The 16,216-nt window shown below is 53.3% G+C and overlaps 1 protein-coding gene across 2 annotated transcripts in view; it reads right to left on the minus strand.

Moving 5' to 3' along the window:
• The window catches only part of LOC140386504 (high affinity cGMP-specific 3',5'-cyclic phosphodiesterase 9A-like), a 111,741-nt gene that overhangs the window by 21,178 nt on the left and 74,347 nt on the right, over positions 1-16,216 (minus strand). For both annotated transcript variants that reach the window (XM_072468898.1, XM_072468897.1), the window contains exons 9-13: positions 15,944-16,018; positions 15,435-15,521; positions 3,034-3,138; positions 1,728-1,810; positions 560-716 (exon numbers count right to left, since the gene is read on the minus strand). In XM_072468898.1, the coding sequence (XP_072324999.1) occupies positions 560-716; positions 1,728-1,810; positions 3,034-3,138; positions 15,435-15,521; positions 15,944-16,018 (507 nt within the window). The remainder of the gene's footprint in view (positions 1-559; positions 717-1,727; positions 1,811-3,033; positions 3,139-15,434; positions 15,522-15,943; positions 16,019-16,216) is intronic.

Here is a 16,216-nt window from a genome sequence, read left to right on the forward strand (position 1 = left end):
CTGTGTAACAGGCTCGAGGGGACTGAAGGGGCCTCCATCTATACCTTTGAAACAGGCTCGGTCCTGCTCCTGTTCCTGTATAACAGGCTCCAGGCGGCTGAAGGGGCCTCCTCCTGGTCTTGTCTAACAGGCGCAAGGGGACTAAAGTGGCCTCGACCTGTTCACGCTTAATAAATTGTAGCGCACAAAGACTCCATGAGACGAATAGAGTGAAGTCGATGAGGCTTTATTAAGCGTGTCTGTTCCCCAGCAGCTCGATAGTAAACTGGCCTGCGGGGGAAGACTCCGGCTTCTTATACTCCGCCTTCAGGGCGGAGCTTGAGGTCAACGGCAACCAGGACCCGGGATCTGTCAGACAATGACATTAGGGCTTCCAGTCCCACATGACCCCCAATACATACTACCACACTGTGTAACAGGCTCGAGGGTGCTGAATGGCACCTCCGTCTGTGTCTTTCTTCTCTAAGCATGTTTTTTAGGACAGGCTGTTGGTAAACTGTGACAATAAGAAGTGTCCTCCATCACCACCTCGAAATCTTATGAATGAACCCCGACTTACCTCCCGAATCTGTCTGAAGAGCTCAGTGTCTGTGTTTCCAAAGATGTTACTCTCTGGGTTGGAGAGGATTTGAAAGGCGACAGCACAGTGATGGTTCTCCAGTGGGGAAATGTTGTTGTAGCGAATTGCGAGTTCAGTGTGGGCGTTAATTTGGTATCTGTCCGAGAGAGTGAACGGTGTTTTAGTGCTGAGTTAATTTCTCTGTATTATAGAAGCATTGAAATATAGAAAATAAGACCAGGAGTTGGCCATTCGGCCCTTCGAGCCTGCGCCAACATTCAATATGATCATGGCCAATCCTCTCTCTCAACACCATACTTGCCGCACTCTCCCCATACACATTGACACCTTTATCTATCTTTCTTCAATATATTCAGTGACTTGGCCTCCACATTCACTGGTAGAGAATTCCACAGTTCATCACTGTCTGAGTGAAGAGATTTCTGCTGAGACTGTGACCTCTTGTTCCAGACCGACTCCCGCCCGCCAGAAGAAACATCACCCCAGCATCTGGTCTCCCCAACCCTGTCAGAATTTAATACGTTTCAATTCGATCCCCTCTCATTCTTCTAAACTCCAGTGAAAATAGTCCCAGTTGACCCAATCTCTCCTCATACGGCAATCCTGCCATCTCAGGAATCAGTCTGGTGAACAATTGCTTCACTCTCTCATGAATAGTGTTTTTGGATATCATACCGTCTTTAAGAACATATCAGCAGAAAATATAAGCCATGCGAGCAGCTCCATTCAACCCCCACAGACCTGAAACACAGCAACAGGAGGAGGCCCATTCAGCCCCCTTGAGCCTGTTACTCTGGAACAGGAGGAGGCCCATTCAGCCTCTTTGTGCCTGCACTCCCAGTCAAGAAAATTACGTACTGACCCTCTGACAGTGCTGCACTCTCTCAGTACTGACCTTCTGACAGTGCAGCACTCCCTCAGTACTGACCCTCTGACAGTGCAGCACTCCCTCAGTACTGACCCTCTGACAGTGCGGCACTCCCTCAGTACTGACCCTCTGACAGAGCAGCACTCCCTCAGTACTGAAGAGCGGTGGGAATCAACTACATTCAGAAGACCAGAGTATCCCCCTTGACTTTGCCTCAGCATTCCAGGTTATGGCATCAGCCTCTGCTCGCACATCGGAACGCCACAGAATTGAACTCACGTGTTGTTGTAGCCGGGATGGTCCAGGTCGTGACACACCGCTGCCGTCATCAGGACTGCGATGTCCGCCATGCTAAGCAGGTCCTGCAAACAGAGAACCAAATGTCAACTTTTGCAAACGGCTATACTGAACTCGAGGACGACTGAAACAGGAGACGTGTTGCCCGCTTTGTTCTATCTTCCTCTCCCCAGGAAGATTCATGTGGGCTGTACGACCCAAAGGCTGGCAGAGATCATGAACACCACGCCCCTTTGACCTTCCTGCAATGGCCAGTATTGGCCGTATCCGCACCCTCTCCAACTAGCCCATGCCCGTATGTCAGATGTGGTTCCGTGATCGGACAGCACTCACTGAACAATACCGAGTGTGCTCAGAAATACACCAACATCCAGTTTTAGATTATCGCAGTGTGGCTCACTTGCACTTCAGAACACAATAAAATAAGAACTAGCAGCAACAGTTGGCCATTCAGCCCCTCAAGCCCACTCCGCCTTTCAGTATTATTGTGGCTGATCTCTTCTCGGCCTCAACTTCACTGTCCTGCCCGTTCTCCATAACCCTTCTACCCATTACTAACTAAAAATTTGTCTATCTCTTCCTTCAATTTACTCAATGTCCCGGCATCCACCGCACTCTGGGGTAGTGAATTCCACAGATTCATGACCCTTTGAGAGAAGTAATTTCTCCTCATCTCTGTTTTAAATCTGCTGCCCCTTATCCTAAAACTATGACCCCTCATTCTAGATTGCCCCACATGAGGAAGCATCCGTTCTATGTCTACTTTATCCATACCTTTTTTTATCTTATATACCTCAATTAATTCTCCTCTCATTCTTTTAAACTCAAGAGAGTATAGGCCTAAACTGCTCAATCTCCCATCACAAGACAAACTCGCTAGAAACCACAAATATTCCAACGCAGGGACCCACTCCACTGCAAGGAAAAGGAATTTGCCCAGGCATTGTGCCATTTTGAATTCGACAAAAACGTGAGGATGGGGGTCAGTAATTCCTTGGGTGTATTCTCCACGGCAACGTCTCGGCCAATCAGCCAACTTGGCAACAACTCGGCATCCTTTTCTTGGGCAGCGTGCTCCCGTAGAAATGAGGCGTTCTTGCGTTCGTCCCGATGAGGAAAACATTCGACAAATATACCTCTTTATGCAGCGTGACAGCAATCAGCTTTGTTGCACTTGTTGAGGTGCGCAGCTCAGCTGGCTCCCCCCCGCCCCCTGATAGTCTCAGCTTTACTGGGCTGAAATGACAGCACGGGACCATCACCTCTCACCTGACCCTGCCCGACTCACCTTCAGGTTGCACAGGTGGATCATCCCATGCATCATCTGCGTCACACAGAAACAGTGTCTGAAATTGTGAAACGGGTTGTCCCTGTAATTCTCCTGGATGCACAACTGCAGGAGAAAGAAAGACAAGATTGAGTCTGCAGGATGGGAAGCAGGCCATTTGGCCCATCTGCTCTATGCTAATTTACCTGGTCCACATGAATGTCTTCCCCACTGTAGAGGAAACAATACTTCATACTTTCATAGAAGTGAATTATTTTAGCAAGCAGTTGAATAAGAATTGCCAGAATCTTAAGTGAATTATGTGAAATGACGTGCATTTGTGAACAATAGAAATTTCATGACATCAGTTAGACGTGATGGTCAGCATGGTAGCACAAGTGGATAGCACTGTGGCTTCACAGCGCCAAGGTCCCAGCTTCGATTCCCCGCTGGTTCATTGTCTGTGCGGAGTCTGTGCGTGTCTGCATGGGTTTCCTCCGGGTGCTCCGGTTTCCTCCCACAGTCCACAGACATGCAGGTTAGGTGGATTGGCTATGTTAATTTGCCCTTAGTGTCCAAAAAGGTGAGGAGGGGTTATTGGGTTACAGGGATCGGGTGGAAGTGAGGGCTTAAGTGGGTCGGTGCAGACTCGATTGCCTGAAACGCCTCCTTCTGCACTGTATGTTCTATTAAAAAAAAGTGGATGTCTGGAGATAATGGTTGAGTCTACGAAGGCATAAATTTACACCAAGCAGGAATCAGTTTAAACACGACGAGAACCGAATGTACCACTCCTCTAAGATTTGACAAGCATCAAAGCATTTTTTACCAATGCTTATCATTGAAACATCAAATAAAATGTAACCAACACGGCTGTGAGAAGGGTAATAAATATCCTGGATCGCGAACAGCCAGCATCATTTCCAGCTCTCAGGGTTACTTCAGTCGATGGGAATGACTGAATGCAGGAACTGAACAGGGGATCAAAGTTACTGAGAGCACCCAGAGATAAGAAGAGAGGTTGTCAAGGGGGCCACGAAGGTCTGAACAACCGGAACGGAAAATCCAGAAGCAAGGGGCAAGATTCTCCGACCCCCCACCGGGTCGAAGAATCGCCGTGGGCCGTCGTGAATTCCGCCCCCGCCACCCGCCGTATTCTCCGAAGGGAGAAAGGTCGGCGGGGCGTCAATCGCTCCGCACGCCTCGGAGAAGAGCACGGGTGAGCAAGGATAATCCCTGGAACTACAGGCCGGTGAGCCTTACTTCAGTGGTAGGGAAATTACTGGAGAGAATTCTTCGAGACAGGATCTACTCCCATTTGGAAGCAAATGGACGTATTAGTGAGAGGCAGCACGGTTTTGTGAAGAGGAGGTCGTGTCTCACTAACTTGATAAGAGTTTTTCGAGGCAGTCACTAAGATGATTGATGCAGGTAGGGCAGTAGATGTTGTCTATATGGACTTCAGTAAGGCCTTTGACAAGGTCCCTCATGGTAGACTAGTACAAAAGGTGAAGTCACACGGGATCAGGGGTGAGCTGGCAAGGTGGATACAGAACTGGCTAGGCCATAGAAGGCAGAGAGTAGCAATGGAGGGATGCTTTTCTAATTGGAGGGCTGTGACCAGTGGTGTTCCACAGGGATCAGTGCTGGGACCTTTGCTCTTTGTAGTATATATAAATGATTTGGAGAAAAATGTAACTGGTCTGATTAGTAAGTTTGCAGACGACACAAAGGTTGGTGGAATTGCGGATAGCGATGAGGACTGTCGGAGGATACAGCAGGATTTAGATTGTCTGGAGACTTGGGCGGAGAGATGGCAGATGGAGTTTAATCCGGACAAATGTGAGGTAATGCATTTTGGAAGGTCTAATGCAAGTAGGGAATATACAGTGAATGGTAGAACCCTCAAGAGTATTGAAAGTCAAAGAGATCTATGAGTACAGGTCCACAGGTCATTGAAAGGGGCAACACAGGTGGAGAAGGTAGTCAAGAAGGCATACGGCATGCTTGCCTTCATTGGCCGGGGCATTGAGTATAGGAATTGGCAAGTCATGTTGCAGCTGTATAGAACCTTAGTTAGGCCACACTTGGAGTATAGTGTTCAATTCTGGTCGCCAGACTACCAGAAGGATGTGGAGGCTTTAGAGAGGGTGCAGAAGAGATTTACCAGAATGTTGCCTGGTATGGAGGGCATTAGCTATGAGGAGCGGTTGAATAAACTTGGTTTGTTCTCACTGGAACGAAGGAGGTTGAGGGGAGAACTGATAGAGGTATACAAAAGTATGAGGGGCATAGACAGAGTGGATAGTCAGAGGCTTTTCCCCAGGGTAGAGGGGTCAATTACTAGGGGGCATAGGTTTAAGGTGAGAGGGGCAAGGTTTAGAGTAGATGTACGAGGCAAGTTTTTTACACAGAGGGTAGTGGGTGCCTGGAACTCGCTACCGGAGGAGGTAGTGGAAGCAGGGACGATAGGGACATTTAAGGGGCATCTTGACAAATATATGAATAGGATGGGAATAGAAGGATACGGACCCAGGAAGTGTAGAAGATTGTAGTTTAGTCGGGCAGTATGGTCGGCACGGGCTTGGAGGGCCGAAGGGCCTGTTCCTGTGCTGTACATTTCTTTGTTCTTTGTTCTTTGTTGGCGTGAGGCAATGGATTTCGGGGCTGCCGATATTCACCCTTCCGGATGGGCCGAAGTCCCGCCGACGTGACCACGGGTCACGTCGGCGTAAATCAAACCACCTTTCAATCGGCGTTAACCTGTGCTCAAGGTTTACGCCGGCCAGCGTGGAGGTGGGTGACGGCCTGGGGGGTTGGCCGCTGGAGAGGCGATGGCGTAGCCGCAGTCTGAATGTGTGGGTAGAGGTATGTGTAGGGTTGTGTGTGTGTGTGTGGCGGGGGGGTGGTTAGAGTGGGCTGGGCTCCGGGGGAGTGCCGGGAGGGGGGTTGAGTGCCGGGGAGGGGGAATGAGTGCCGGGGACGGGAGGATGACTGCCGGGGAGGGGGACGGGGTCCGTACCAGGGAGGGGGACGGGGGGACGGGATCCGTGCTGGGGAGGGGGACGGGGGACGGGGGTCCGTGCCGGGGAGAGGGACGGGGGGACGGGGTCCATGCCGGGGAGGGGGACGGGGTCCGTGCCGGGGAGGGGGACGGGGTCCGTGCCGGGGAGAGGGACGGGGGGACGGGGTCCGTGCCGGGGATGGGGGGACGGGGTCCATGCCGGGAAGGGGGATGGGGGGACAGGGTCCATGCCAGGGAGGGGGATGGGGGGACGGGGTCCGTGCTGGGGAGGGGGAGGGGGACGGGGGGGTGGGTCCGTGCCGGGGAGGGGGACGGGGTCCGTGCCGGGGAGGGGGATGGGGGGACGGGGTCCGTGCCGGGGGGGACGGGGTCCGTGCCGGGGAGGGGGATGGGGTCCGTGCCGGGGAGGGGGATGGGGTCCGTGCCGGGGGGGACGGGGTCCGTGCCGGGGAGGGGGATGGGGGGACGGGGTCCGTGCCGGGGAGGGGGATGGGGGGACGGGGTCCGTGCCGGGGAGGGGGATGGGGGGACGGGGTCCGTGCCGGGGAGAGGGACGGGAGGGACGGGGTCCGTGCTGGGGAGGGGGGGGGGTGGTCCGTGCCGGGGAGGGGGTGGGGGGAAGGGGTCCATGCCGGGGAGGGGTATGGGGGGACTGGGTCCGTGCCGGGGAGGGGGATGGGGGACGGGGGTCCGTGCCGGGGAGGGGGGTGCGAGGGCAAGTGAGTTGGTCCACCTGGCCAGGTGCCAGCCTCCAACAGTCGGACCCATGCGGTCCATGCCACCTGGCTCGGGGGAGGAGGGGGTATGGGCAATGATGACATGTCGTCGTTCCCCCCCCCACAGGCCGTCATGTTTTCCGGTAATCCAGCGATGTTGGCCGCCGTGGCGGCAGCCGCTAATGTCCATGTTGCCCTGGATGAGGAGGAGGAGGAGGAGCGTGCCAGAGAGGCGGCGCAGGCTGCCGCAGAGGGGCAGGCGGCAGCCGACCAGGCTGGAAGGACACCTGACCGTCAGGACGACGAGGGGGAGGAGGACGCCGCGGCCCCACGGCAACGGAGGCACCCGAGGGCGCCCCGTGTGTACCGGACCCGGCTGTCATACCAGGACCTCATGGACCGGGAATGCAGGAGGAGACTCCGGATGATCCGGGAAACCGTGGCACACATCTGCCACCTGCTGGCACACCTGTCACCGCGTGGCACTGGTGGGGGACACCCTCTCCCCGTTTCCGTCAAGGTTACGGTGGCCCTGAACTTTTATGCAACGGTGTCATTCCAGGCACCGAGTGGGGACCTGTCCGGCATATCGCAGACATCGGTGCACCGGTGCATCCGGGCAGTGACAGACGCCCTATATGCCATGGCGCACAGCTACATCCGCTTCCCTGTGGACCGGGCCAGCCAAGATGCCCGGGCCGTGGGCTTCTCTGCCGTGGCCGGGTTCCCCATGGTCCAGGGCGGATTGATGGGATGCACGTCGCCGTGCGGCCACCTGCAGATAACAGGGCCGTGTTCACCAATAGGAAGGGGACCTATTCGCTGAACATACAGGTAGTCTGCGACCACCGCATGATGATCCTGCACGTCTGCGCCCGGTACCCGGGCAGTGTACACAACTCATACATGTTGTCGCGGTCATACATCCACGGCATGTACGAGGGACGCCATCCCCGGCTGAGGGGCTGGTTGCTGGGCGACAGGGGCTACCCATTGCGATCGTGGCTGATGACGCCTATACGGAGGCCACGCAATGAGGCGGAGAACCGCTACAATGATGCCCATGTAGCGACAAGGGGTGCTTTGACGTGCTGAAGATGCGTTTCAGGTGCCTGGATCTCTCTGGGGGCGCCCTCCAGTATCGGCCAGATAGGGTCGGCCGCATCATTGTGGTGTGCTGCGTCCTGCACAATATAGCCCAGCAGAGGGGCGATGTTCCGCAGGCAGAGGACGGCGGAGTGGAGGAGCAGCAGGAAGAGGCGCAGTCCTCCCCAGATGAGGGGGATGGGGTAATGGTCAGGGCAGACGGGCTAGACACGGGCGGGTGGCTGTCCACCGTTACCGGCTGGGCCAGCGGGCACGGGACAGGCTGATAGCCGCCCGCTTCACTGACGAGATGGGCGTGGGAATCGGGTAGTATGGCCACAGACCGCACACCATGGCAACACCCGACCACCCACACCCCCCACCCATCCACCCACCCAGCACCCTCACACCCCTCCCCAAACCCACCCACCCCACCCGCATGCACATCACCCCCCCATTGCCGATCCATCCGCGGCACAACGGCCGGGCTCACACAGTTGCCGGTGGACGCGTGTCTATTGCAGGCCATGGAGGATGATGACAACCCGCCCTGCGATGAGCTCCTGGCTCCACATCGTTGGACTATGTCTGATCCATGGCCACAGTACTACCATCCACCCGGACCATCCCTGCATGCGGCTGTGACACTGCAGCGCACGGTCCCATCCTCTGCCCGGGGGGATGTTGATGGTGGCCCAGGGGGAAGGGGGCAGACTCACCTGGGGCTGAGGTAAGACCACCCCTCACACACACACTTGCGCTCAACGTACATGACACCCCCGCACGCTTTGGACAGAGCACAAAGGCAGCTTCTGTAGGTGTAACATTGACTTTAATAACGAACGGAGTTCATGCACGTGCCCTAGCCCCTAAAACTCATCTGTGCCCTGCACCCGTGCCAACTTACTCAGTGTCTAATTGTTTGGCCTTACGGGCCCTTTGACTACGTCTACGTGATTCCCCAGACGGGACAGCAGAACTGGAGGTGGACTCCTGTGATTCCTGCCCTCTGACACGGGATCCCTTTGGCGGCCGTTTCCTGGGGCGTCCTGGCCTAGATGGGCCAGGCTGCGGCCCGGGCGACTGGGATGGCGAGCTGCCAGCCTGTCCTGCCCGTTGCCCACCCGATGCACCTGGGACGGAAGGGGGGGAGTCCGAGGTGTTGAGGTGTTCTGGGACCTCCCCTACAATGGGATCCGGAACAGGCCCCAGCAACTCCTCCTCCCTCGGAGTGCCCAATGGCCCCCAGGCCTCTACATGGGTGGGGGATGCGAACGGACTGGCCATCCGACGCCCCCCCGACATCTGGCGCTGCCAGTCCTGGAGGACAATGCTGGTATCGACAAGGATCTGCAGGTTTGCAGCCATGGAGCTCAGGGAGTTGGCCATCCCTGTCTGTGTCTGGGCGACGCCGGCTAGCACATGGGCAATGGCGTCGATGCCCTCAGCGATGGCCTGCTGAGACTGGGCCATGGCCTGCTGAGACTGGGCCATGGCGTTGAGCGCCTCTGCCATCTGCCGCTGGCGCTGGCTCATGGCCTCCTGTGAGAGGGCAGCCATGTCCTGGGCCACAGATGCCGCCTGCACGGAAAGCCCCATGTCTGACACCGTCGCACCCATTGCCTCCACCGCGGACGCCACCCGTGCGGTGTTGGCCTGGGTGGCACGCATGACCGACACCACTGCCAGCTCCTGGACGCGGGTGGACTCCTCCACCTGCGACTGCAGCCGCCGCAAGCCGGCCGTCACCCTCTTCGCTCGTCTCATGTTCGGTGGTTGCATCGGACCTTTGGGTGGGTGTAGTAACTCCAGGAACCCAGGATCCATCTGGGTGGCAGACGTTCGCTTGGGCTGGGCTGCCCTCCGACCGCCCGGCCCCTCTGCTGCTCCTACCTCCGCCTGCTGTACAGGGACGGCTGTGTTGTGCGCACCAGTGAGTGTACCAGACGCCTCATCCCTAAAGTGCCCAACCGAGGTGAGTGTTTCTGCGATGGTGGAGGATGTTGGTGACAGCAGTGGCGTTGTGTCGTGCGCATCGTCCGACTCTGAGTCCATGGCACTTTGGGCTGGCGGTTCGTCTCCGCCCATCCAATCTGTGTCACTGTTCTGTATTTCAGTTTCCTGGGTAGTGGTGTCCTGGGTAGTGGTGCCCTGGGTAGGGTGTCCTGGGTAGGGGTGTCCTGGGTAGGGGTGTCCTGGGTTGTGGTTTCATGGCTCGGCTGTGACGGGGGCCTGTGGTTGCCCCTCTCGTCGCTGGGTGGCACACGCCTGCGTCGTCGCACCCGCACAAGACAGGGGCATCGTCTCCCTGTTGCTCCAGGGCTCTCCGTCTCCCATGGTCTCCGAGGGGCATCGTGCGGGCGTCGCATGCCAGAGGGTCCGGGTCTCTCCACCTCCAGTGGTCTCCGAGGGGCATCCTGCGGGCGTCGCATGCCAGAGGGTCCGGGTCTCTCCATCTCCAGTGGTCTCCGAGGGGCATCATGCGGGCAGTCTGCATCTGCGGGGATGGGTGCCTCGACGTTTGCTCCTGCGATACACAATGAAGCATGCATGGTTAGTCACGCAGGCAGTGATCAGGTGATCTGGGGGAGGGGGATATGGGGGAGGGGGGATATGGGGAGGGGGGATATGGGGGAGGTGGGATATGGGGGATATGGGGGAGGGGGGATATGTGGGATATGGGGAGGGGGGATATCGGGGAGGGGGATATGGGGGAGGGGGATATGGAGGCGGGGAGATATGGGGAGGGGGATATGGGGGATATGGGGAGGGGGAGATGGGGGAGAGGGGATATGGGGGAGGGGGGATATGGGGGATATGGATATCGGGCAGGGGGGGAGGCTCACCCTGCCTGCTCTGACGAGGTCGTTCACCTTCTTGTGGCACTGGGTGCCTGTCCGTGGTGTCAGGGCCACAGCGGTGACGGCCTCTGCCACTTCCCTCCACAGACGCCGGCTGTGGCGTGGGGCGACTCTGCAGCTGTGTCCGGGATACAGGGCCTCCCTCCTCTGCTCCACTGCGTCCAGGAGCGCCTCCACATCCCGTGACTGGAACCTTGGGGCTGAGCGGCGGGCGGCCATCCGGTCGGGTGTTCCTGTCGGGTGGGGGGGGAGCAGCGAGTCCTGATGAGCCGTCACGCCGCGACGCCGCACGGCGTGAACCACGTGAGCCAGCGCGGGTCCCGTCACGTCGCTGCTAGCCCATTCCGGGCCGGAGACTTTGCGACGTTTGGGGCGGCGTGATGCAGGTGGGATTTGCACCGTTTTTGGCGCCATTCGGCGACATCGCGCCAATAACAGAGAATTTTGCCCAAGATCTTTTTTACTTGTTGCAAAGACAGTTATGTTATCTTTTGAAGCAAAATAAAGTAATTTAAAAATTAACCGGAACCTGAAACAGTGGTTATTACAAAAATATCGATAAGTCGACTATACTTTCTCAGCAAGGCGGGACCCAGGATCAAAGCTACTGAGTGGTAAGTAGATAAAATCTTCTTTGAAGATATAGGTTAGACCGGGGATTATCATAGATTATCATAGAATTTACAGTGCAGAAGGAGGCCATTCGGCCCATCGAGTCTGCACCGGCTCTTAGATTGAGCACCTACCCAAGGTCAACACTGCCACCCCATTCCCATAACCCCACCCAACATTAAGGGCAATTTTGGACACTAAGGGCGATTTATCATGGCCAATCCACCTAACCTGCACATCTTTGGACTGTGGGAGGAAACCGGGGCACCCGGAGGAAACCCACGCACACGCGGGGAGGATGTGCGGACTCCGCACAGACAGTGACCCAAGCCGGAATCGAACCTGGGACCCTGGAGCTGTGAAGCAATTGTGCTATCCACAAGGCTACCGTGCTGCCTAGACAAGGCTACCGTGCTGCCCAGGGGATAGCTTGAAACATTAGTTTGACCCGAATAGCACCTACTTAAGTCTGCAAAGGAGTCAAGGAGTGAAAATCCTTGTGCACTATTTAGAAGATCATTTTTGACCCTTTTTGCTCTTGGGGGAGATTTCTAAGAATAGTGGTGATTTAACTTCACCACCCCCCTTTTCATCTCTCCCCATCACCATATCTCTACTTCTCTCTTCCTCATGTGTTTATCCAGCTACCCCTTTAAATACATCAACACTATTCACCTCAACCACTCCCTATGGGAGTGAGTCTAACATTCTCCCCAATTCCTGTGGGAGTGAGTCCCACATTCTCCCTCCTTCCTGTGGGAGTGAGATCCACATTCTCCCCACTCTCTGTGTGAGCGAATCCCACATTCTAACCATTCCCTGTGGGAGTGAGACCCACATTCTCCCCATTCTCTGTGTGAGCAAATCCCACATTCAAACCACTCCCTGTGGGAGTGAGTACCACATTCTCCTCACTCCCTATGGGAGCAAGTTCCACATTCTCCCCACTCCCCATAACCTCCTCCAGCCCCTACAGCCCACCCTATCTCTGTAACCTCCTCCAGCCCCTACAACCCTCCCTATATCTGTAACCTCCTCTAGCCCTTACAACACTCTTTATCTCTGTAACCTCCTCTAGCCCCTACAGTTCTCCCTATCTCTGAAACGTCCTCCAGCCCCTACAACCCTCCCTATCAATGTAACTTTCTCCAGCCCCTGCAACCCACACTATCTCTGTATCCTCCTCCAGCCCCCCATATCTCTCTGAGATCTCTGCACTCCTCCAATTCTGGCCTCCTGAGCATCGCCCCATTCCCATCGGTTTCCCATTGGCGACTGTGCCTTCAGTTGACTTGGGGGGGGGGGGGGGCCTAAACCTCTCTGCCTCTCTCTCTCTATATATATATCTCCCCTCCTTTATTATTCTGCGTAAAACATTACGTCTTTGACTGACATTTTGATCACCTGTCACTAATATCCCCTCATGTTTCTCGATGCCAATTTATTTTGATAATCGCTCCTCTGAAGAACTTGGCATGTTTTGATATGCTGTAGGTGCTATTTCAATGAAGGTTGTTGTTATACATGAACAAAGAGAGAGAGAAAGTAAGGGGAAATGGAAACATGATTGGGGGATAGCGAGAAAAAACAGAGTCAACAGACACAGAGAGCAAAACTAGAGAGATAAAGGAATGGAGAGAGAGAAAATGGAGAGGGTATACTTGGGGAGAGAGTTGGATGAACGCGAGGGAGGGAACTCAGGAAAAAGAGAGGCGGTGAAGCAAGGAGTAATATGCCTCTTACAAACTAGCCAGCCTTTCAGAGTTAGGGTCAGGGTTTAATTTAAGGTTAGGATTGCAGTTCAGGTCCAGGGTTAATGTTTTACTGTTGGTTTTAGTGTTAGAGTTAGAGACTTCAAATTCGAGTTTTAGGGTTAGGACCTTAGGGTTAAGTTTTTGTGTTTAAGGTTTGGGATTGCAGTTTAGGATTAGGATTAATGTTTTAGAGTTAGGGTTTTAGTGTTAGAGTTAGAGACATAGAATTCAAATTTTAGGGTTAGGATTTTCGAGTTAGGGTTTTATGTTTAAGGTTTGGGTTAGAGTTAGAGATTTAGTGTTAGGGTTAGTGTTAGGCATGGATTTAGGGTTTTGGGGATTAAGATTTTCGGGTTAGGGTGAGAGTTAGGATTAGGGCTATAGGTTTGTGTTCGGGTTTTAGGGTTCGGACTATGGTTTTACGGTGATGGCTGAAAGGTTTTTGGGTTAGGGTTAGAGATTTCTGGTTAGGTTTAGCATTAAGGGTTTATGGTTAAAGTAGGCTCTTTGGGGTAGGGTAAAGGTAACTGGTTTGCATTTCAGTGTTAGGGTGAGTGTTAGGGTTAAGGTTAGAGTTAGGTCTAGAGTGAGCAGTTAGGGTTAGGGTTGTGCCTTCAGGGGTAGGATGTAATGTTAGAGTTAGAGTTTTAGAGTTAGAGTTGGAGTTGTTGGTTTCGGGGTTGAGTTTTAGAATTAGGTTTAGGGTTCGGATTTTAGGGTCAGGAGTAGACTAGGGTGAGTGTTATGGCTGAGGTTCGGGTCACCTTTAGGGTAATGTTTAGAATTAGTGTTTGTGTTGGGTTTGGGGTAACTGATTTATACCAGCCAGCATTTCAGGATTAGTGTTAGGTATTGGGTTTTACGGTTAAGGTTAGAGTTAGGGTTATGGTTAGTGCCAGGGCTAGTGTTCAGATTAGAGTTAGGGTTACTGTTTTATGGTTTGTGGTGGTTTAGGGTTAGGATTAGGGTTAGATTTTACAATTAGGGTTAGAGTTAGAGATATAGGATTTTGGTTACGGTTCTTGGACTCGGCTAAGTGTTCGGGTCAGGCTAACTAATATGTACTAGTCAGCATTTCAGAGTTAGAGTCAGGGTTAGGGTTAGGGTTAAGCTTTTATGGTTCGGGGTGGTTTAAGGTTTCTGGGTTTGTGTTAAGGTAAGGGTTAGGTTTTGGGTTTTAAAGTTAATGTTAGATATAGGGATATAGGGTTTGGGTTACGGTTTTAGGGTTTGGGAAAGTGTTCGGGTTAGGGTTACTGTTACGTACCAGCAAGTGATGTTAGAATTACTGGTAGATAGCTGATGAAGGAACTAAACTCCGAAAACTTGTGATTCCAAATACACATGTTGGACTTGAACCTGGTGTTGTAAGACTTCTTACTGTGCCAGCAAGTGTTTCAGGATTAGGTTCAGGATTACTGTTAGTGTTAGTGTTAGGGTTAGGGTGAGAGTTCACTTCCGGGTAAGGGTTAAGGTTCCTGATGTGTACCAGCCAGTGTTTCAGTGTTCGGGTTAGAGTGAGGGTTAGGGTTAGATTTAAGGTAAGGGATGGTATTACTAATATGTACCAGCCAGCATTTCAGGGTTAGAGTTAGGGTGAGGGTTTGGCCTCTGGTTAAGGTTAGAGTCAGTGTTAGGGTTCAGATTAGCATAGGGTTAGATTGAGGGTTCATTTTAGGATTAAGGTTACTGATTTGCACTAGCCAGCATTTAAGGTTTAGGGTTCGTTTCAGAGTCAGGATCAGCATTAGACTTCAGGTTAGGTTTTGGATTAGGGTTAGGGTTAGGGTTAGGGTTAGGGTTAGGTTCAGGGTTAATGTCATGTGTAGGGTTAGGTTTTACAGTTCGGGTTAGAGTTAGGGTTAGGGTTAGGGTCAGGGTTAATGTCATGTGTAGGGTTAGGTTTTACAGTTCGGGTTAGAGTTAGGTTTAGGTTCGGGCCAGCGTTAGTATTGGGCTCAGGGTTAGGTTTAGGGTTTTAAAGTTAGGGTTAGGGGCAGGGTTAGTATAGGTTTGGGGTTAGGTTTAAGTTTTTGCAGTTTGGGTTAGGTTTAGGGTTTATGGTTAGGATTGGGGTTGGGGTTTGGCTTAAGGTCAGAGTTTGTGTTAGGCTTCGGACTAAGTCAAGGGTTAGGGTTAGCGTTTTAGGGTTAGGGGCAGGTTGAGTGTTAGGAGTAGGATTTTTCCAGTTAAGGTTAGGGTCAGGGTTCGGTTTAGGTTAGGGTTAAGGGTAGGGTTAGTGTTAGTGTTAAGCTTAGGGTTAGGCTTAGGACCTCACAGTTAGGGTTAGAATTACTGGTATATACCAGCCTGCATTTCAGGGTGATGGCGTTAATGTTTGGTTAGGATTAGAGTTACTGATACGTACCAGCCAGCGTTTTAGGGTGATGCTGTTGATGTTGAACTCCTGGACCAGTCCAAGGTCGTGGTACATGTATTCAATGCAACTGAGCATCTGTGGGAGAGAAGGATAAAAATGTTAGTGCCTATCCATGATCCTTCAATGGGTGATACATCCCATTAGAAGGCACTAATGACTGATTCCTGGGATGTAGGGATTGTCCCACGAGGCGAGATTGAGGAGAATGAGTCGATATTCTCTGGAATTTAGACAAATGAGGGGGGATCTCATTGAAACGTCTCAAATTCTCAGAGGGTTTGAAAGGCTCAATGCTGAGAGGCTGTTTCCCACCTAACTCTCACTGTCTGCCCTCGGGGCACGGGCTGGGGAGTCTAGAACCAATTCTACACCAATTAGCATTGAAAACCCTGCTTTGTTTAGGTCCCATTTTAGTAGAGGTTCTGAGCTAAGCGGGTGCATCAACTTTTACAGTGATAGATCTCACTTTGTGAAGCAGGTGTTGTCTTACCCCTTACCTCATTAGGAGCCCATTGCCAGATATCAAATGTTGGTTGCTTGAGGGCTTCGATCGTTTCCTCCGACAGGGTATACTGTGGAAAAGATGGATCTCAGATCAATACACAAGAGGCGCCTGTCAGGTCAAATCTATTCTGACCCCCAGTAAAAGGAAGACAGTGCAATGCTACCTCAGTACTGACCCTCCAACAGAGCAGCACTCCCTCAGCACTGACCCCCTGACAGTGCAGCACTCTCTCAGTACTGACCCTCCAACACAGCAGCACTCCCTC

The sequence above is a fragment of the Scyliorhinus torazame genome, chromosome 12 (genome assembly GCF_047496885.1).
Source record: "Scyliorhinus torazame isolate Kashiwa2021f chromosome 12, sScyTor2.1, whole genome shotgun sequence".
Taxonomy (NCBI): Eukaryota; Metazoa; Chordata; class Chondrichthyes; order Carcharhiniformes; family Scyliorhinidae; genus Scyliorhinus; species Scyliorhinus torazame.